Genomic DNA, 22,044 nt, shown 5'->3' on the forward strand with positions numbered 1-22,044 from the left:
TTAAGGGTTTTCCTCCTCCTGTGCCGCCTGATTCTTTGTATTCACAAATTCAAAAGATATATAAATTGGCTAAAAATAAAACAGCTGATTGAATTTTAGTGGTTAAAACTCAGCTTTGTTGATAACATGATGAAGACTTGAAAAATGCATATGCAATTGATATCTTCATATTATAATATAATCATATTAGCAGGGGGAAAAAAAGGACTCAAAGTCAAATATGATCTTTTTGTAAAGAGAAATCTTGCCAAGTTGACGAGCATTACAAATTAAACTGAAAAGCAAGTATTAGAGTTTGGGGGCAGGGCTGGGGGGGGTTGTGGGACAAGTAAAAACGCCATTGATTGATATTTACCTTGAAAATGGCTTGCTTTTCTTACTATTGCCAAGTATGGTAGTTCCTGCTGGCCCTAGTTTGGCACTCTCTCGTAACCAGTTGGCAGGTGGGAGTTTCAAGTCTGTTTTCTCCTCAAGGCGCGCAAACGCTGTTCGCGGAGGGGCAGATGAGTATTTCACCACAGCCCGGCTCTTCACCTCATTGCCTCCCAGAAATAAAGCTGACCCCTAATGAACAGAGTGAATGAAACTTTAATGGAAGGAATCTCCTAGGGATGAAAAATCCCACCTTTATAAAAAGAAAAAAAAACCCCACCACATCAGGTTTCATAAGAGCATATGCAACATGTTACTAACAGCACTTAATAAATGCGAGCATAAGCTGTCACATTTACTTGGCTCTTTTTCACATAATTTAAAGAAAAAGACATGGGTCAGGGAGTATGATGGCTATGGTTATCAGCTAGGAAACAAGCCAACCAATCCACCTTTTAAATTTTATTCACAGAAAGTGGAAAAGCAGAAACGGAGAGTCAACAGTGTCACACTAACTACACGCAAAATCTGATAAAAATCTCTGTTCAATATTAAAGATGCATTTTAATTTCAGTAACAAATATCATTTAGAAAGTCGTTTGTGGTAAGATATCTGGGGCCTTTTTTGTTTTTAAGCAAACGTTTAGTAACTCGTCGGTTCATTACATAAATACCCTGAAGCTCTCACTTCATACAAGACTCTGGGGGTTCCTCCCAGCCCTCCCCCGCACACCCCCAAGCATGCTCAGTGTCTGAGTGCGCTATCCTAACCTCCTTTCACGCAGTCCCTTCTCGGCCTGGCAGTCACTTTGCACCCTGCAAGTATCAGCTCAGTCCCATCCCGGGGAGCTCCTCCCTGACACCCTCTCCTTTCTCTCCAGCCCTGCACAACTGTGCCACGTTCTGGAACCACATATTGACAGGCACCCTCCCTGAGAGCAGAGATCGCGTCTAACTCACCTGTCGGTTCCACGAGTGGGAAGCCAGGACGGCTTTTGATACGGGTGACTTGGAGGTAAATACCTGAACACCTGACGACAGGCATACGGGCGTCCACTCCGTTCGAGGGCTGTCGGGGAGGCGTGGAGAAGGGGCCAGAAGCCGCCGGGAACCGTGACATCCCTCCCCGGTGGAGCGGGCCCACAGCTCCCCCGGGGCCCCGCAGGTCCCGCCCCGCGGCGGACTCACCTGTGCTGCAGGTTCCTCGGACTCTCCTTGAGTCAGGAGGCTGAGCCCTCCCCGAGCAGCGGCTCCGGCTGGCGGAGCCTCGGCCCCGGCCTCCTTGGAGTCCCCCATCACCCAGGTCCAGAAGAGGCGAAGCGAGGCGAGGCGGGACCCAAGGAGCCGCCCAGCAGCGCTGCAGCACCGGAGAGCAAGCGCCAAAGACGCCCCGCGCACTGCGCTTCCGGTCTCAGGAAGACAGGAAGGAGTTGCAGTGACGTGTTCAAATCTCGCGAGCTCTGTGCCAGCGGCCCGGCCCCACCTCCCGCGGTGGGAGCCACCTTAGCGGCGGGGGCGGGGACTGTAGTGCGCCTGCGTCCGTCAGAGCCTTTTCGGGGGAGCACTTCTCGCGGTATCTGACTCGCAGGCTCCACCCCTCGCACGCCGCTAGTCTTTGTTGGCAAACAGCTCTCGGGACCTGGGCCCGCGGGGGCTAGAGTGGTTCCACTCGTAGACTCGCTTCGCGGGCAGGGAGATGCTGCTATCGGTGTAACCAGCGGCTCCGCTTGTATAAAGTAGGGAATGTTAGCGCTCTTCCCAGCCTTCGGTCCCCCTCGGTTTATGACGGGCTCAGGCTCTGGAAGGGAAAGGCGCGCCCAGGTGAGGAGCAGTCCAGACTCAAGGCCGCCCGGACTCGGCGTGCTGTCCCCGCGTCACAATGCTTTTGTGGCCCTGCGGTCCCCAGTGTAAGAGCGGCGCCGAGATGCGCAGAGGAGGCCCTCTGCCTTTATCGAAGGATGAATTTCAGAGGCTGTGGCATCTCACCAGGGTTTTGCAAGATGCCACGTTTACTGCTTAGTGACTCGTGGAGCATCTGCAGAGAGCCCTCTGTTTGTCGGCCTCTAGGGAACTGGCAAAGGGCATTCTAGGTGGTCCAGCGGCTTCTCAAGCGTTAATATGCATGGGAAACACCTGGGGATCTAGTTGGCGTGCAGATTCTGATTCAGTGGGTCTGGGCTGGGCCTGAGGTTCTGCATTTCTTACAGACTCCCAGGAGATGCTGCTGGTGCTCTGAGTAGCAAAGAGCTTGAGAAATAGCCAGGGTCCGTTTAGCGCTTTGAAGGGGCTAGGCTCCCTTATCCTCGGACTCCGCACATACTATCATATTAAGCATAGTTAAGTGCAGCCATAGCCTTCATCAAAGTTTGCTTAGTTTTGCGGTAAAATATTAGAAGCTTTTGAGAAATTAATTTTTCTTTGCAGTTACTTGGCCATCTCAGTTTGTAATTTACCTTAGGCTCTGTGTATTCAGAAATCCTTGTGACTGAGCACGCTCAACTTATTGTTTTCAAATGTAACAAAACATTTTTATGAATATTTAACAATGAATTTGATGTAATAGTACATTGTGTAGACATTTCAACATGCGTTGTTTATCATTTTCCGTTTCTGTTTTGCAATTTTTGTTTTTTGCAAGTAATACATTGTTGTTATAGTAAAAAGTCAAACAACTTGAATATCTAATATTAGAGGGATGGTTCAGTCTATTTTTGCCATCTAGTACCACTAACTTAGACAACTAACTCGTTTTTCACGAATATTCAAGAACATTTCAATTGTATATGATGTGATGTTAAATGATAAAATTTTAAAAAGAAAATATGCAATATCATCGTATTTTTGAAAACATGTCTATTTCTGTGTCTATGTCCACGAAAACATGTCTCTGAGTGGTAAGATGAAGTGTTTCAACATTTATTCTTTACAGTTTTCTTTATTTTGCTATTTTTTCTTTCTGATTATGCATTGTTTTATAGTAAAGTGTAATTTTTACTGTTTTTGAACATATATATAATTTCGCTTCTAATAATCTTTAAAGTCTGTTGTTTTATTGTATAATTCTATCTTTGTAAAAAGAGGTTTCCTGAGGTAGCAGTAATTCTTTGTTCCAGACTCAAATATATGGCCGGCCCCTCGAGAAGTGCCTGAACCATAATGATAATGCTTAGTGGGAAAATGTGCTGGAAACAACCTGTGAAAAGGCAAAGAGTGAAACAGAGAGAGCCAGGAACTCAGCACAGGAAAAAGTCAGCAGCAGAGAGAATCATGGGAGTGGAGGGTCCTCGGTCTCGGGGACGGGCACTACTCGTGGAGGGAAGCCTGAGGAGGGACTGGGTTTCCTGGGCCACTAACAGGGCGAGGACGAGAGAGATTTAGGCAGTAAAGGAGGGCGATCCCTTGGGGCAGAAGAAACTGGGCGCATCTGAGTTACGTAAATGTTATACATTCTTCTAGAGCTAAGTGCTTATTAATTTTTTCCCTATTCAAAAACTTCTACGTGCTGTTTTTTTTTTAAAGTGATTATCATTGTTTCTAATGTAAGTGATTGAAATATAATGTGGGAAAGCATCGATCATAACTTGCTGTAGTTCGCATTTTAAGACGCTTATTTCTGCTCATTTTCATATTGCACCAGTGTCTGCCTTCCTCTTCCCAGCCTGCTCAGCATGTACTCCATCCTCCACGGCCTGCTCTGCCTGTAGATGCAGGTATCCTGGCTCAGCGCTCTCACGTGTTTACCTGCCTCCCCAGGGCCTGATGCTCTGCCTCCCCAGGGCCTGATGCTCTCGCCACTTCAGAAATGTTTGCTGAGTGAATGAACTGCTTTGTAGTTGTCTGCTTCAACCGGCTGTTGCATAAGTCTATGTTTGCGGGTGCTTTTCCTCTGCCTAGCATGCCTTTCCCTTGCTCGCCTGACTTGTTCCTCAGGACTCATCTCAAGTATCGTTCCTAATAAGTCTCTCCTGATGCCTCCCCTCGTTATCCCTTAGGGTCCCTTTCTTTGTTCCCAGAGCTTGTATGTAGCTTTATCCTGCGCTTGTCGCCTTGTAGAAAAATTGCCTGTCTGGATCTGCCTGCCTTGCAGACTGTGAGCCCCCCCAGGGCTAGTGCCCTGTCTGGTCATCTCTCTTTCACCGGCACCAGCCAGCAGAACTGTTTTAGCCCTTAGGCGATGTGGGTAAAATGACTAGTGCCAACAGGCTTTTAAAATGCTTATCAGAATGTTTGAGACACAAAAGCAATGTTGTTGGCTCCAAAGTATTTTTTTAATGTGCAAAATCAAAGCTAAAAATGTTTAATGAAGTATCTCCAAAATATTATAGTGTCAATATCATTAATTATTAAAGTTAGTCTTCACATGCAGTTTGTTCCACTCTAAAACAATTTGTAGGTTAGACTTTCTCTGCTTACAAAAATCCTCCCAGCGTGTGTGATGATTTCAGAGAAATGCCAGTCAGTTGTCAATTCATTTAGCTACGCGCAGCACACAGTATTTTCCAAAGCAAAATTAGAAGTCTTTTCAGAAATGTTTACAGTTATATGTAAGGCAGATGTGCCTAGGGGCTTTGGAGTTCCTAAAGAGCCCCATGTGCGAAGAGAGGGAAGTTCAGGAATGCTTCGATTGTGGCTTATGCCCTTCAGTGTGCCACAGTCCCACCCCACAACCTGGTGTCTTACACCTACCCAGCCTCGCTTGTTGACTTTGCCTGCTGCACCTTGAAAAGCCCTGAGTCTCTGACTGCTGATCCTGGACTTTTAGAGCTGGAAGAGAGATTTGAGATGACTGAGCCAATCCTGTCCCTCTTTAGGTGAGAGCAATGCAGTCAAAGAGGAGAATAGAATTGACTTGTTGAACATCGTACCAGGTTAGTTTAATAGCAAAGGCAGGACTAGTTCAGGTCTCTGACTCCTTGGTAGCCTTCTAAAAAGTTGGGTTGCGGACACAGGCCAGTGGAACTTTAATTTGCTTCAGAGTCACCTGAGGAACTTTATTAAGCCAGCAGATCCTGCAGCCACCTCCAGGTTCTAAATCAGTATTTCTAGGTAGTGCCAAGGAATCTCATTTTTAGTGAGATTATTAATATCTGACCACACTGGCATGTAGACCATGTCTTAGAACGATGATCTCTAAGGACAATCCCCTGTGGTTCAGGAAGAACTGTAACTTCCTTTTTTTTTTTTGTGAGGAAGATTGGCCCTGAGCTAACATCTGTTGCCAATCTTCCTCTTCCCCACTCCCCCCAAAGTCCCACCCATTACATAGTTGTATCCTGGTTGTAGGTCATTCTAGTTTTCTATGTGGGATGCTGCCACAGCATGGCTTGATGAGCCATATGCATAGTTCTGTGCCCAGGATCCCAACTGGTGAACCCCAGGCTGTTGAATCGGAGCACATGAACTTAACCACTCGGCCATGGGACAGGCTCCCCCCAACCCTTTTTTTTTTTAATGTGAAAAGTAAGGGCAAATTAAGCCTTACTAATACTTAATGTACAGATTGACACAAGTGCCCTTCCTTGGGCCATGGTCAGCTGGTGTATCAGTTGAGTAAGATTGGGTTATGAAGTCAAAACAAATGATCCCCAAATGTCCATGACTTCCAGCCAGGGTTGCTAGGTAAAAGACAGGATGCTCGGGTAAATTTGAATTTCAGATAAACAGTGAAAAAATTTTTAGGGTAAGCATGTTCCAAATATTTAGCAGAAATGTGTTTCGTGCAGCATTTGGGACATACTTTCACTAGTCCCTGTAATCTTTACTCCAGGGCCCAGGCTGATGGAGCAATCTTGATCTGGAGAATTGCCAGTGGGAGTAGAGCAACAAAAGATTGGTGAACCATAAACTAGCTCCTGAAACTTCTGGTCAGAAGTGACAAACAAAAGTCACTGCTCACTTTTTTTTGGCCCAAATGAGACACAAGGCCAAGCTTATCCTCAGTGTGACAGGGAAGACTAATGCTCCTCCCATCAGAGGGGCTTTGCAGATCTGTGGACCGTTATGCGGTGACCACAGCATATGATGGTTTGGTTGGGCTATCGGATAGCATCCACATTTGGTGACAAAACAAGGCCTTTAGGAGAATCTTTTCAGAGTTTTATAAGAGGGGTGACTTTGAAAATCTCAGAGATCACAGATCATCTTGTGACAAAGCACTTAAAAGAATTGTCAAGCTTAAAAAATGAGTTACTGTATTTTCTTTTACAGAAAGTGCTCCACATTTCCTCATCTCTTCTTTGATGACTAGAAGCTGTCTTCAGGATGGTTTAGGAGAGAATTTCACAAAAATAAACAGACAATCTGTTCCTTCAAGATAAAGGTGATGTTTTAACAATGCATGAGAAAGTCATTGGTTTTCAAAAGAGTCTTGTCTGATGGCGAGAGCATTTTTGAAAATAGATGGTCAGAAATCTGTCCAACGTTATGTGATTTTGTTGCTAAAAATGACGTGTATCAGTTATAAAAACCTCATATCTGCACACTTAACTTTGAAACTGAAATTTCCAACTCCCTTCAGAAATCTTCCAAATGGAGAGTTTGCGTTTGCAATGTATTGAGGAATTCTAGGGAGGACGGTGGTGCAGACCTGGCTCATCTAAGGCAGGCGAGCTAACGCAAGGGAGAGAGCAGGCACGGGGCGAGACGGCAAGCCTGTGCTCCTCGGCCACGCTTTCGGGGCCCGGGAAGAATCCATCCACATCTTCATTGTTTTCCCTGATACCACGAGTTGGCCTTCTCAGGATGCCCAGACTGATCTCTTTGTCAGCTGCCAACTGATTTGTTTACCCCAAGAATGTGCCTGCAGGATTCACTAGTCCCAGGCTGCCAGCTGGGTTCTCCTCTCTTCCCTCTCATGCCTCCTGTTTGTAATTTTGTTTCATGACAACAGTCCATTGACCTTTCTGCCTCATGTCTGAGTAAATAAATTGCGTGTACAACAACAAGCTGAGTATCTCTGGATTATTCCTTGACGCCGTTTAATTGGTACATAAGAAAGACTGATGGACTTCATAGAAGACAGAAATTTAGCCAAATTTCAGTTAAAAGCTTTGCATAATTTGTAGGTACAATTGAAGTGAGCAGTTTGACTTGGGAAGCTCTGAGACCACGCGATTCTTCCTAGTTAGTTTACTCGTCTTTTGCGATATTTTAAGCAATGGCAGCCATTAAAACCAAGTTTTAAAATAAAACTGAACTTAGAAGGACACTTCAAATTGTTATATCACAAAGTTTTCAATCAGGACACAAGAATAAAAGAAACTTATTCAACCACTTTACTCTCTTAAAAAATATTAGAACAGAACAGTTTGCAGTGAAAATAAAAATATTGTAAATATTGACTTCTTTAGACTTTAAAATTTTTCTGCTTTTGTATTTTTGTGTTACTGCTAGTATATCTTTTACAAATAAATATGCATATATTGGGGCTGCATATTCAGAAATATTTTTAATAATGCTGTGTAATAAGAAAGTTTATAGGCTACTAGTTTTAGAAAGACTAGTTTAGACACACCATGGTACCGCAAGCCACATGCTAGCTAGTCTTTGTCAAGAACAATTATGAAGTTAAGGATCTATATTTTCCTTTACGTTTAAATTTGACAACAGTAGAAAAATTTTAAAGTATAAGACAGTGCAGACCTTGATGCGCAATTTACCAGTGTAATAGCAAGGCGCTCCCAAGAGCAACCACGTGATACCTCATTTAATTATTAGGTGATAATTATTTAATTGCTCCTCTGTAGACTAATAACATTTAAGCAAAGTATTTGAAGCTATTTGGAAACCATTTTGACTGCATTTGAAAGAGTTCCTTTTCTAGAAACCCGATGAACTCAAATTCTTTTGCAAGCCCTTAGGGTTGGCTTTCAGGATACAGTGCAAGCCGTTGTAGGGCAGCTTGTCTCTGCCAGGTATTAGTTTCACAGCAGAAACATTGTTAGAGTCCTTGTGAGTTTTATCCTCCCATGCTGATTGTTACTCTAAATGAATCCTAGGAACAGTGTCAAAGTCACTCACGTCTGCTCTTCAGGCGCTTGTTGGTGGCTGGAGCGCAAGCAGTTACTCACGCTGTGCATTTTGGGCTAAGGGTGGGAAGGAAGGAATTCTCAAATGAACCTTCACATTCATCCCACAGTCAGGCGCTGCTTGTCCCCTCTGCCTTCCCAGTTAAGGGCTTGGTCTTGCAGGCCCTAATGAATCATTTAGCTATTATTAAACATTTACGAGGAGGCTTCCAGGGGAGAGAACAAAAGGAAGGCATCACTTAGTCAAAAGTGTCGTGTCAAAGCCATGGGCTGGACCTTTTTAGGAAACATTCCCGTATTTGTCTTCCTCGTGGGCATCGCAGAGAGAGATTTTACTTTCACAGTGTCATTCAGTCACCAGGCAGCCAGGAACAGAACCCACTGCATGAGAGTGTTGGGCGGAATGGTAACTACTGGGTGAACCACGGGTGTTATCCACATATGACAATTTTTTACATATTTATTTACATTTTTTTCTCTCTAGGAAATGGAGCCAGAATCCACAGATGTCATTATCCATCTGCACACTTTTGTTTACTACCCAGAAGGCAAGAATATTGCATTTTAAAAGTGTCTGGACTTTTGTTCTTTCTTATCACAAGTGACTTGAGCAGCTCTGGCCATTCACATTTACCCTGAGTGAAAGTGTGAGTCAAAGCCTCGCTTCCTGGAGAGCCTTGAGATTTGGTACAAAAGGCATTTTATGAGCACAAAGTGGGAAAACGTCATTTATATTCATTTGCTGCTGTGGCATTTCTCTCTGGAACCTTCCTCTTGTCTGTCAACATTGTACAAAAGGACTGACCTCATCTACATTACAAATATCATTCTTTTAATGGCCAGGAAGTAGGAAAGAGGCGGCGCAAGAGTGGGAGGAGAAACTTAAGCTCTCCTGTTGGAGGGTCTCAGGCTTGTACATCCCTAAAAATAGTTGACCACGCTCTGTGTGGACATTATGAATCGTTTTGGAAAGCCCTGAGCAGCACCTTGTGCATCTTGGCTGTGATGAATGCTTATTATCTGATTGAAGTGACCCATAGGAGAATCACAGCTGGAGGGAGGCCCCTCTAAGGGGTCATTTAGAGTGGAATCTTCTGGGCCGGCCCCGGCCTCCACTGCCAGAGAAGGCTTCCAGAGTGAAGAAATTTCCGCCAAGATGGCTCCTGTGACCTGCGTTAGATCTTTTCTTGTAGGGGGACCCGCTTGGTGTGATTTGGGGAACATCAAGGACCCTCTGTCCCAGGAGATCTCAGTGTGTGCCTTATCACACGTGAGTGATGGTTTGCCAACTGGATTAGTTGAAATAGAGCCCGGCTCTGAGGGGTTCCCATTCCCATCGGGGAATGTTCTAGAACATGGGTCATTACCCAATAGGCAGAGCCTGGGATGCTGTTACTTGGGTCAAAGGTGTGAGTGTGTGTGTGTGGGCAGATAAATGAATGAAGGTATAGATGCAGGGGGAGCGATGCAGCAGTGCTGCCACAAGGAAGGAAGGTACCCAAAGGGAGGGAGACTCATATCCCAACCCCTTTCCTCATCCCTCTGCCTGGGGCCTCCTCTGAGTCTGCAAATCAGCTGCTACTGCTGCTTCTCCTCCTCCTTCGCCTTCTTTTTCAAATCTTTTTATCATAAAAATTTCAAATACACACCAACGTAAAGAGAACAGTAAAATGAACCCCATGTACCCATCACCATCATCCCCTTCAAGCAATCATCAACACACAGCTGGTGTGCTTCCACCCACCCTGCCTTCCTCAGATTATTCTTGAAATGAGCTCATCCTTAATCCTTTTTAATTTAATCCTCCCTGTTACATTTTTCTGGCCATTTTCTTCTGTTCTGTCAATCACTGTCTTAGGTTAGTCTGCTGGGTTGGCTATGAAAAGACACATTTCTCAAGACAGCCCTAAGCAGTTCTAAGAGAAATGTAGGGATTGACCAAACAACGTATGCTTAATTCAATTCCATCCAACACTTACTGAGTCCTAGGCACAGCACTGGGTTAAAGAAATCAGCAGAACACGGCTCCTGACCTCAGGGCCTGTGATCTAGTTCTGGGGCAAGGGCAAGGTCTGAAGCAAGAACTATGTGATAAACAGCACTGTGTGACCACCAAGGAGGGACCAGGTGTGGTGGAGGTTCCCAGGGGGGATAAACGCACTGGACTGGGAAGGGTGAGGGTGAAGGGTGGCCAGGAAGCTGTGGAGCCGGAGGTGGCCGGGGAGGGTCTTGGAGGATTGGGCAGGCGGTGGGACAGTGAAGGAAAGACGCTTGCCAAAGTGTGGAGGTGGGAGTGGCTGGTGGCAGGGGGTGGGGACAGGACAGTCACTCATTTGGCTGGAACTCATGGTACAGGGGTCTTGGTGGGGGGGATTGGCAATGGGGAGGAGGGCAGTTGGTTCTCTTTGGGTTAATAGCTAGACAATTCTTATTTCTTCTTTTTCTTTTTTTTTTAAAGGTTGGCTCTGAGCTAACATCTATTGCCAATCTTTTTTCCTTCTGCTTTTTCTCCTCAAAGTCCCCCTAGTACATAGTTGGATATTCTGGTTGTAGGTCCTTCTGGTTGTGCTGTGTGGGACACCACCTCAGCATGGCTTGATGAGCGGTGCTAGGTCTGCGCCCAGGATCCGAACCGGCAAAACCCTGGGCTGCTGAAGTGGAGCACTCGAACTTAACCACTCGGCCACAGGGCTGCCCCCGACAATTCTTATTTCTAAGTAAGGGAAAACAAAACTGGATTGCTAGAAGCATGGCCATGAAAAATAAACCTCAGACCACAATTAGGAAACCAAAAGAAATCAAGGTGGGCTTAATGGAAGTTAGGCAGCAGGTTTAGAAAGAAAATTCAGGTAGCTGCCTAAAATAAAGTGGATCCTGGGTCCACTAGCCAGGCAACACATTTTTTTAAACCTATAAATGAAGCTTGTCTGTGACTTCCCACTACATGAAATGTAAGTTAAGCCATAGTCCTTTTCCACTGAGTCCTGAAATATATGGTTTTTGCCTTTGCTAGTGAAACAAATACATGGACAGACAATTCCTGGCATTGCTATGTGAGGGATAGCAAGGAAGATGGTGAGCTTTGGCACAATGTTCACATTTTGTAAATGAAACAGAATAGTAACTTGATTTTTCAAAAGAATAAGGTTTTTATTACAAATATAACCATGTTTATGTTAGAAAATTCAAACAGCAGCAAAATGTAAAAAGGCAAGAAAATACACTGTCCTAGTACCTACAGAGGAAGATTTTTAGTATTTTGGTGTCATATTATGATTTTGGAACATGTTTTAAGTACTGAATGACTTCAATATTTATCCCATCTCCCCCTAAACCCCTCATTTACTGTGCTTATCAGTGAGACTTGGCGTTAGTATTTATATCTCTGTTGACTTTAAGAGTCAATTCTCCTTTGATCTCAGATTGCAGATGGGATACAAGGGATCGGCATCATACAGGAGACAAAATTGATTCTCTGATATGCCTGAAACCAGCCCTATGCCTATTTTTTTTTTTTTTTTTGCAGGGCCTGGGGGAAACTATAAATGGAGGTCTAGGGTCAGCCTCGTGGTGTAGTGGTTAAGTTTGCGTGCTCTGCTTCAGCAGCCTGAGCTTCACAGGTTTGAATCCTGGGCATGGACCTACGGACCACTCATCAAGCCACACTGTGGTGGCATCCCACATAAAATAGAGAAAGATTGGTACAGATGTTAGCTCAGCAACAATTTTCCTCAAGCAAAAAGAGGAAGATTGGCAACAGATGTTAGCTCAGCAACAATTTTCCTCAAGCAAAAAGAGGAAGATTAGCAACAGATGTTAGCTCAGGCTAATTTTCCTCACCAACAAAAAGAAAGGAAGTTTGCACAGCATACGTATATTAAATATCTAAAGCTATATATTAAGGAAGCAGATTATTAAATATGTTCTAGTCTCCTTCCTTGGCTGACACACCTTCATCACAGTTACCCCTTGGATACTATAAATTTTGTTCTAGGGGCCAACCCACTGTCTTAGTGGTCAAGTTCATGTGCTCTGCTTCAACGGCCCAGGGTTTGCCGGTTCAGATCCTGGGCACAGATTTAGCACTGCTTATCAAGCCATGCTGTGGCAGGGCCAATCTTCCTCAGCAAAAAGAGGAAGATTGGTGGCGGATATTAGCTCAGGGCTAATCTTCCTCAAAAAAAAAAAGGAAAGAAAAAAAAAATGTTCTATCCTCTGACCTTCCACCCCTTGGGCATAGGGGCAAATACACCAAGGCCTCTGGTTGGGGGGGCCGGGGTGGCGGATGACCAGCCTGGGTAGCAGCCTGCATGGACCCCAAAGCAGGCCTGGAGCCATTCGGGCAGGCTCCCTGGAGCTCCAGGAGGGCCTATCTCCCTGTGGTAGGGGTGTGGTAGAGCAGGGGCCCTTCTGGCCCTGGTCTGAGTGAGGCAGTCCATGTTTCATATATGCAGGTGGTGTGCTAGCTTCTGGGAACGCAAAGATGAGTAAAAACAGTTTAACAAGGACACGCAGAAACTTTCAAATAAGTACCACCCCAAACTGTGAACTTGTACCTATGAATTGACCCAATCAGGAAAGTCAAAGAGGAGGTAACCAGGCAAAAAAGGAAAGAAAAGAGAACTCCAGGCAGAGGGAAAAGCACAGGCAAAGTCCTGGCAGCGGTGGAGAGCCCAGCCAGGGCAGGCACGGGAAGGTGGTGGCAAGGCTGGGGCAGAAGCCCCAGGAGGGAGCTCGAGGAGAGAGGTGAGGCTGGAGAGGTAGGTGGGCACCAGCCAGGAAAGGCCTCCGTGGCCTTGTCAAGAAATTTCTCTGTATCCTCAGTGAAAGGCTTTGAGCAAGGGGTCACATGGTCAGTAAATGAGGCTACCCTAGGCTTTTGAATTGGCCCAGGCTAGACATGATGGTCCTTTGGACCAGTGGGTAGTGGAGGAGATGACAGAGGCAGACAGGCTCCAGGAAGATTTAGAAAATGAAACGGCCAGGACTTTGAGGATGGATGGGATTAGGGGCAAGTAGGAAGTGGGTGTCAGTGATACCTGGTTGGATGAATGGGATAGGCAAGCTGGGAACACTGAGAGAGGATGAGGTTCGAGAGGTGGGTAGGTCATGAGTTGGCTTTGGGGCCTATGGGTTTGAGATGCCCTTGGGACATCTAAGAGGGCAGCCAGCAGGCAAGAGGATATACCACTGGAACTGTAAAAAGAGGTCAGGGCTACAGATTCCTGTGTGGGAGTCATCTCTGTAGGGGTGGTGAGCACAGTCATGGGTGTGATGCCTTGAGAAAGGCTGTCTGCTGACCTGGGAGAAATTAAGCAACCCAAGCTTTCCAGTGCAGATGAGAATTTTAAGAATGAAATCACACGAGCAGTGAACTCAAATGAGAATGAGAAACCCAGCAACCTTGCACATGCATTTGTCACTGCAAACAGGCTTGTCATGCACAAATCACCTGCAACAACGAAGAGGATTATGGATGAGTTGGTCACCATCGCACAGTGTCTTTTTGTGCTTGTGTGTCTAAATCAGGTTCTTGTTACTTGCACACCATTTTGTGGTGTGTATTTGTAAATGTATCTCGCCAGCATATTTTATGCTTCAGCTAATTTAGTTGACATCTAATTTAGTTGACATATAAAAATAAAATCAATTTTCAGACAAAATACCCATAAAATAAGTGAAATGGGATAATAGGTTTCAAGAAATTAAAATGTAATATATTTAGACTTCTATTCCAAAGCAATTTCGTCTAGAATAGTAGATGTTGTAGATGTAATTTTTTCTGAATCTCTGTCAATTACACAATAATAAATGTTGTTACTATATATTGAGAAATTTATTGCTTGGAGTAGTTTGTCATGAAAAATGAAAATTTTTGTAAGGATTTCCTTTAAAACGTCAAAGAGCTTAAATATAAATAGTTTGTGTGTTGATGTTCAGCTGTAATTAAGCCATGACAATGATTATTACTTTGGATATAAACACTATCAAATTTTCATTGGGTGACTTCTTTTTTAATTAATGTTGAGTTATGTTCTGTTTATGCTCCTGTTTGCTTATATTTCCTGTCATTTTCCAGTTGTCTGCTTGAATTCTGCTTTTTAATAGTGAGTTCGCAACTGATAATGTGTATTGATTTCAGTTTTGCTTCTAATTTACATTTTTATCTCTTTGGTTGATGTATTTGGCTTAATCATTTTATTTCTATAAGCAGTTGTACAATTTGTTAATTTAGCTAGATGATTAAATTTGGCTTCTGAAGAGAGTTTGTTCTAGAAAATGGTCCCTGAAGTAAATTAGCATTTGGCATTTCCAACATGTCAGAGGGGCTGGTCTCTTAAAGATAACTAGAAATGTGACTCTAAATTCTTAAAAGTGGTTTATGATTTGAAACCTCTGGCTATGTAGAGCTGTATATTCCAGTAGGTGGTGCAAATCCACTCCATTTCAAATGGAAATGTAATTTAAAATCGTGATGTAACTATTTTCACTATAAAAATAATATTTCAACATGTTTTCTCAACTGCAAAATTATTTTCCTCTATTTCTAAAGTAAGCTCGATTTACTCTCGCAATGCTCATTTATCTTATATTCCTGTTTTATTCCACAGGTACCATTAGGGGGATCATTGTCACAGGAGAGGTGACAGGGAAAATCAGGGGGCTGCAAAAACTGGGGAGACCTGTTGAAAATTAAGAATACAAAGCAAAGTCATTTGCTTGTGCGCTTCAATTCCATAATAAAATGAGCATGATGTCAGTATCAGCATTATTCTAATGGCTTATGCCATTAGAGTGCCCACTTGATGAGCTGAATGCCCTGTTTTGTCTTTTATAAAAATTGGGGGTATTCCACTCCTAGGAATCTGATATTCTCATACTGGCACAGAAAACACATGTACAAAGATATCCACTGCAGCATATTTCTATAATTAATTTTTACTTTTATCACAGTAACCTGTGTGTGTGAGAGGCAGTAGAGTAGGATGACAATGAGCAGGGGACTCAGGAGCTGGCCCTACTGGCCGGAGCCCTCCCCACCTCTCTGCTCCTATTTCCTTTGCTGCAAAATGCAGATCATTACAGGCTCCTCCCCTAAAGTGATACAAGGATTAAATGAGCGTATACATGAAGTACTGAAAGCATGCCTGGCACACAGCAAGCACTGGATAAATGTTAACGGAATACTTTAAAAAATAAAACAGTGCATAAACGATTGTAATGGAAAGCGGCAGTCTCCCGCCACATCCCTCCCATCTGCCCCGTATCACTTCCTGCTAGCAGGCACTCACAACTCTTGGCTGTTTTTCCTATTTGTTACCATCCTAACTTTATATTATTCTTATACAGATACTTCTTTTTAACTATTTTATCCAGTTTTAAGTGTACAATTCAGTGACATTAAGCACATCCACAGTGTTGTGCAACTATCACCACCATCTATCTCTGGAAATTTTTACCTTCCCAAACAGAAACTCTGGGCCCATTAAAGAGTAACTCTCCACTCCCCTCCCCCCAAGCCCCTAGTACACTCTATTCTATTTTTGATCTCCATGAATTTGCCTACTAGGTATTTCATATAAGTGGAATCACAATATTTGTCCTTTTTAAAAAAATTTTTTAATTACTTTTTTAAAGATTTTATTTTTCCTTTTTTTCTCCCAAATCCCTCCAGTACGTAGTTGTATATTTTTAGTTGTGGGTCCTTCTAGTTGTGGCATGTGGGACGCCGTCTCAGCATGGCCTGGTGAGTGGTGTCACGTCCGTGCCCAGGATTCGAACCGGTGAAACCCTGGGCCACCGAAGCAGAGCACATGAACTTAACCACTTGGTCACGGGGCCGGCCCCCAATATTTGTCCTTTTGTGACGAACTTATCTCACTTAGCATAATGTTTTCAAAGTTCATTCATGTTGTAGCATATTTGCATTTCATTCCTCTTTTAAAAATTTTTTTAGTACATTTGTTGGGGTTTTTTTTTGAGGAAGATTAGCCTTGAGCTAGCATCTGCTGCCAATCCTCCAGTTTTTGCTGAGGAAGATTGGCCCTGAGCTAACATCTATGCCCATCTTCTTCTACTTTATATGTGGGATGCCTGACACAGCATGGCTTGACAAGTGGTGCATAGGTTCACACCCAGGATCTGAACCAGCTAGTCCTGGGCCGCCAAAGCGGAACATGTGAACTTAACCACTGCACCGCCAGACTGGCCCCTCAGTTTCATTCCTTTTTAAAGGCCGAATAATATTCCATCGTATGTCTATGCCACAGCTTGTGTATCCATTCATCTGTCTATGGACATTTGGATTGTTTCCACCTTTTGGCTGTGTGAGTAATGCTGCTATAAACATTGATGTACAAATATCTGTCTGAGCTTCTGCTTTCAATTGTTTGGGGCAGCTATTTCTTGATTTATGAGTTTTTTAAATTATCTTGTGATATCCAGACATGGTAAGTCAGACAGATGAGGACTTAATTATATCCAACTTCCTACCTTTCTGTATACACACTCCCCATCCCCACCCCATGTAGTTTTTGCTGAATGAAAAACAAGTGTTTTCTTTATTGTAACTTTACAAATATTGTCAACTGCTGAGCCAGATGTGCTCTAGTCCCTTGTCTCTTTTCTGAAATACTCACCACATTTTTCTGGAGTTAACAATGGCATCAACTTTACGTTTGCCAGGTTTTCTATGTATCATCATGACATTCTCCTTAATGCTCTGCTTACTCGTTGAGCAGCACAGGCGTGATTTTTGTTTTGATTTAGTCTTTCCTATTTTTCCTCTTTTTCCAGAAGCCCAGTGCCCTCCTGCTCCAGTCTGGAGTGAGTGTTCCCTTGTACCACTGCATCCTGTGGCTTTCCTCTTCCACCATCCTGAGACTTCCCTTCTTTCTCCTACTGTTTCCTGCATCCCATCCTTGTTATTAGAAGCACATCTTTCAATAGCTTCCTGAGAAAAGGTACAAGGGAGATAAAAATGTTGAGTTCTGGCATGTGTTAAAAATATATTTTTCTACCGTCACTATTTTGGTAGATAGTTTGGCTGGGAATAGAAATCTGGATTGAAAAATCACTTTTATTCAGCATCCTTTAAAGTACTCTTCTTATTGTTTTTAACTTTCAGTGTTGCTGCTGAAAAATATTATGCTACTTGGATTCTTTTTTTCCTGTTTTATTTTGAAAAATTTCAAACCTACTATAAAAAACTAAAGAACATAACAATGAACACCTCAATACTCCACACCTAGCCTCATTGTTCTTAACTTTTTGCCACGTTGGCTGCCTCTGATTTCTTCTCCTCTCCCTCTCCTGTCTGTCTATCTATATGTCTGTCTGTCTATCTATCTATCTAATCTAGTCATCCATCCATCCATCCAGCTCTATTTCTATCCATCTATCTCTGCATATATTCCCATGTGTGTCGGTATGTGTGTAATTTCTTTGTGGAATATTTTAAAGGTGCAGACGTCAGAATGCTTCCATCTTAAATGCTTCAGCACCGCTTGTCTGAGAACAAGGACAGTAGCCTATATTTGCATAATACTATTATTATAGCAAGATATTTAACACTGACAAAATAAAACCTAATATAGAGTATCCAAATTTACCCAGTGGTCTCAAATCATCCTTTGTAGCTGCCTAGCTGCCTTCTTCTCTTTTTGATCCAGGATCAAATTGACAATTCCAGGTTGCAATTGTTCATTCTAATGAACATGATTGGTGCCCTGAACATGGCTTGAGACCACTCTGTGCTCTGGCCAACTTGCAACTGCCAAGAGCTACATCCATGTGCCTGAGAGTTTTTCTCCAGAACTGCAGGTTGTTAGACTTTCACTGAACTGCCCATTTTCAGTCCTGTTCTCCCTCAATTCCGTGCCCCATTTCCTCACCTGTGAAGACATTCAGGTTCACTTTCTCTGAGGTTAAGCCTCTGCCCTCTTGCTGGTGATGTCAGAGTGGGGAGAAGAGGAGTAGTTGTTTGGCTACATAGGATGGGAAAGAGGTGAAGGTTTAACACTTCTGTCTACAGATTTTCAAACAATCCTCAGTTTTCAGCCCTGCCCTGCCCCACCGCCACCTTCCATAGTATTTGCATCTCCAGGTCTTGGGGTCCCGGCTCTTGGTGTCACCTGGTTAATTTCCTATTTGCACCTGAGATGTAACTGATGCTCTTTGTTGCAACAGCTACTGTTTTGCCACCTGCTTTTAACATTCCAAAAATTTGCTGGTAGCTTTCTTTTGTTATTGTCTCCCCTTTAGTTCTCTTTGTTCTTGTGGGTCTACACCTTTAAAAAATTCCTTTATTGGTGGGTTTAAAGAAGGAGAGGAAATAAAAACATGTGTTAAATTTGCCATGCTGATCCAGAAATTTCTCTGTAACATATTTTTAATAGAAAAAATATCAGAGATCTCGTCAAGATGGCAGTGTAGGCAGGCTCTGAACTCACTTCCTCCTGTTAACACAACCAGTTTATGACTATCTTTGGAAAAATTACCCTGGATAGAAAACTGAAAACTGGATAAAAAGAACCCCCACAAAAAGGGACAGTCTTGACTGAGGCAGAAATTCCTTCTGGAGAGAAAAAAAGCCACCTTCACAAGCAGCCAGCCAGGCAGGAGCCACCCTAAGGTAAGCAGCCCTCCCTGGAGGGGTGAGGTCCTGAGCAGGGGCCCATTACTGCTGTAAGCATCGTTCAGACTCAGCACAACTGAGATGAGGGTCTTACTATCTGGCTTCGCTGGCTATTAACTACAGCAGGGAATACCCCCAGAAAAGCTATTGGACAAAAGCAGAAAAATCTTGGGCCTTAAAGGGCCCATGAACAAACTCACTTGTCTCAGAGAGCAACCTAAAATCACCAGAAAGAAGGCTGAAAGTCCTTTGGTGAAAAGAGACTCAGCTGGTAAGCTCTGGTGCATCTCAGTGAGAGGTGAGACCTCTCCAGAGACTGAGACATTGGTGGTGGCCATTGTCACCTAGTCCAGGTGTGCTGACACAGACCCTGGTAGATGCCATTGAAGTCCTTCCCCTGGCCTGTTAGCCCAGGGGTCTGTCACACCCACTAGAATGCAGATTTAATCCAGTTCAGCCAGGGCAGGGAACCCACCCTAGGGGCTGGCCCCACCCAACAGCAAGCCCTCAGGCTACTTGTCGGCCTGCATAGACTCGGTGCCTGGATCCTCTACAGGCAGGTGAGTGTGTCTGCCTCTGTTGGGCAGGGCCTGTGTGAGGACCAGGTGAACTGTGGGGGCATCAGTGGAGAGGTGGGGGCCTCTGTAGTGGGGCATCAGGGTACACTCCAGGGGGTTGGGAAGCGTTCACAGACCAGGACTGTGTTGACAGTGTGTGTAGACCTGTGGGGGGGGGGGTGGGGCTTATCAGTGACAGAAGACCTGTGCCTCACAAATAGTCATTAAAAGCATTCTCCCTGCCTTCCAAAGCCTGAAACAATTGGGTGCTCTCATGCCTAGGGTCAGCCCCACTCAGCTGCACTCCTAAGAGAGCTAAGAACAGCCTTGCAGGCCTGAGGCCTACAGCAACTGTAAGCCCCTGAGCCTAGCAACCAGCTACACTAGGTACCTACCCAATTAACAGAAAAACTGCAACATGAGTGTGCTATTAGACCTTGTAGCCAATGGTGCTGAGGCTCCCAAACCAGATTTACAAACAGCTGGCCAGGGAGGGAAAGACTAGACTCCTTGGGTACCTGCAGTAAGAGCAATCCTGCCACAGCAGAAGGACACAAGTAGCCCACAAAGGGGTCACTCCTGGATCATTTGGACTGGTGAAGAGAAGGATGCCCTCTGTTGGGCCTCAAAAGGCATCACTCCTGGATCGTTTGGACTGGTGAAGAGAGGGAAGCACACTGCTGGGCCTCAAAAGGCATCACGTACATAAAGCCACTTCTCTAAGATCAGGAGACATAGCCAACTCACCTAATACATGCATATAAGCACAGAGAAAGAGGCATAATGAGGAGACAAAGGAATACATTCCAAGCAAGGGAACAGGACAAAAATGCAGAAAAAGAACTAAATGAAACAGAAATAAGCAATCTACCTGACAGAGTCAAACAAAAACTCATAAGGATGCTCACAGATACTAGGAGAAGAATGGATGAACACAGTGAGATCAACAAAGAATTGGAGAATATAAAAAAAGAACCAATCAGAAATGATGAATACAATACTGGAAATGAAAAATTCACTAGAGGGACTCAATAGTAGAGTAGATGATACAGAAAAGCAGATCAGTGAACTAGACAAAAGACTAGAGGAAATCACCCAAGCTGAATAGATAAAAGAAAAAAGAATTAAAAAGAATGAGAACGGTCTAAGGGAACTCTGGGACAATATCAAGTACACTAACATTCATATTATAGGTGTCCCAGAAGAAGAAGAGAGAGACAAAGGGGCAGAAAATCTATTTGAAGAAATAATAGCTGAAAAATTTCCTAACCTAAGGAAGGAAACAGACATCCAAGTACAGGAAGCACAGAGAGCACCAAATAAGATATACCCAAAGAGGCCCACACCAAGACACATTACAACTAAAATGTCCAAAATTAAAGATAAAGAGAGAATCCTAAAAGTGGCAAGAGAAAGGCAACAAGTAACATACAAAGGAAATCCCATAAGGCTATCAGTGGACTTCTCAGCTGAAACTCTACAGACTAGAAGAGAAGGGCATGACATATTTAAAGTGCTCAAAGAAAAAACCTACAGCCAAGAATACTCTATCCAGCAAAGTTATCATTCAGAATGGAAGGAGAGAAAAAGAGCTTCCCAGGCAAGAAAAAATTAAAGGAGTTTATCACCAAGAAACCAGTTCTACAAGAAATGCTGAAGGGACTTATTTAAGTGGGAAAGAGATGACCACAAATAGGGATAAGAAAATTATCCAACCCCCCTCCCACACACAAAACCAGGCAATAAAATCACTGGTAAAGGTAAAAATATAGTAAAGGTAGCAGATCAACCACCTATGAAGATAATATGAAATTTAAAAGACAAAAGTACTAAAATTACCTATTTCAATGATAAGAGGGTAATGGACAGACACACACTAAACAAAAGACTATATATGACGTGTAAAACATATAATGTGGGAGGAGGGGAGTGAAAAAGTAGAGCTTTTAGAAAGAAGTCAAGCTAAAGAGTCTATCAACTCAATATAGACTGATATATACATAGACTATTATATAGGAACCTCATGGTAATCACAAACCAGAAACCTGTAATGAGTAAACAAGTAAGAAGAGAGAAATCAAACATTTTACTAAAGATAGCCATCAAACCACAAGGGAAGAGAGCAAGAGAAAAAGAAAGGAACAGAGAAGAACTATTAAAACACCCAGAAAAAAAGTAACAAAATGGCAATAAATACATATTTATCAGTAGCTACTTTAAATGTCAATGGATTAAATGCTCCAATCAAAAGGCATAGAGTGGCCAAGTGGATAATAAAACAGGACCCATATATACGATGCATACAAGAGACACACTTCAGACCTAAAGACACTCACAAACTGAAAGTGAAAGGATGGAAAAAGATACTCCATGCAAATGGCAAAGAAAAGAAAGTAAGGGTAGCAATACTTATATCAGACAAAATAGACTTTAAAACAAAAACTGTAACAAG

The 22,044-nt window shown here is 43.5% G+C and overlaps 1 protein-coding gene and 1 long non-coding RNA gene across 6 annotated transcripts in view; one reads left to right on the top strand and one right to left on the bottom strand.

Moving 5' to 3' along the window:
- Positions 1 to 1,967, bottom strand: part of EDRF1 (erythroid differentiation regulatory factor 1) — a 48,925-nt gene extending 46,958 nt beyond the window's left edge. For all 4 annotated transcript variants that reach the window (XM_070571631.1, XM_070571552.1, XM_070571490.1 and 1 more), the window contains exons 1-2: positions 1,561 to 1,967; positions 356 to 564 (exon numbers count right to left, since the gene is read on the bottom strand). In XM_070571631.1, coding sequence (XP_070427732.1) covers positions 356 to 564; positions 1,561 to 1,668 — 317 coding nt within the window. In that variant the 5' untranslated portion in view covers positions 1,669 to 1,967. The remainder of the gene's footprint in view (positions 1 to 355; positions 565 to 1,560) is intronic.
- An 85-nt stretch (positions 1,968 to 2,052) lies between these two features.
- On the top strand, positions 2,053 to 13,017 carry LOC139075495 (uncharacterized). 2 transcript variants are annotated; one of them, XR_011525873.1, is made up of 3 exons: positions 2,053 to 2,193; positions 6,580 to 6,691; positions 8,884 to 13,017. It is a non-coding gene; the product is annotated as an uncharacterized lncRNA (long non-coding RNA). The 2 variants fall into 2 exon arrangements; XR_011525879.1 differs by lacking the exon at positions 8,884 to 13,017 and adding an exon at positions 6,890 to 7,316.
- Positions 13,018 to 22,044: the final 9,027 nt, after the last annotated feature.

Source organism: Equus przewalskii, chromosome 1 (assembly GCF_037783145.1).
Source record: "Equus przewalskii isolate Varuska chromosome 1, EquPr2, whole genome shotgun sequence".
Taxonomy (NCBI): domain Eukaryota; kingdom Metazoa; phylum Chordata; class Mammalia; order Perissodactyla; family Equidae; genus Equus; species Equus przewalskii.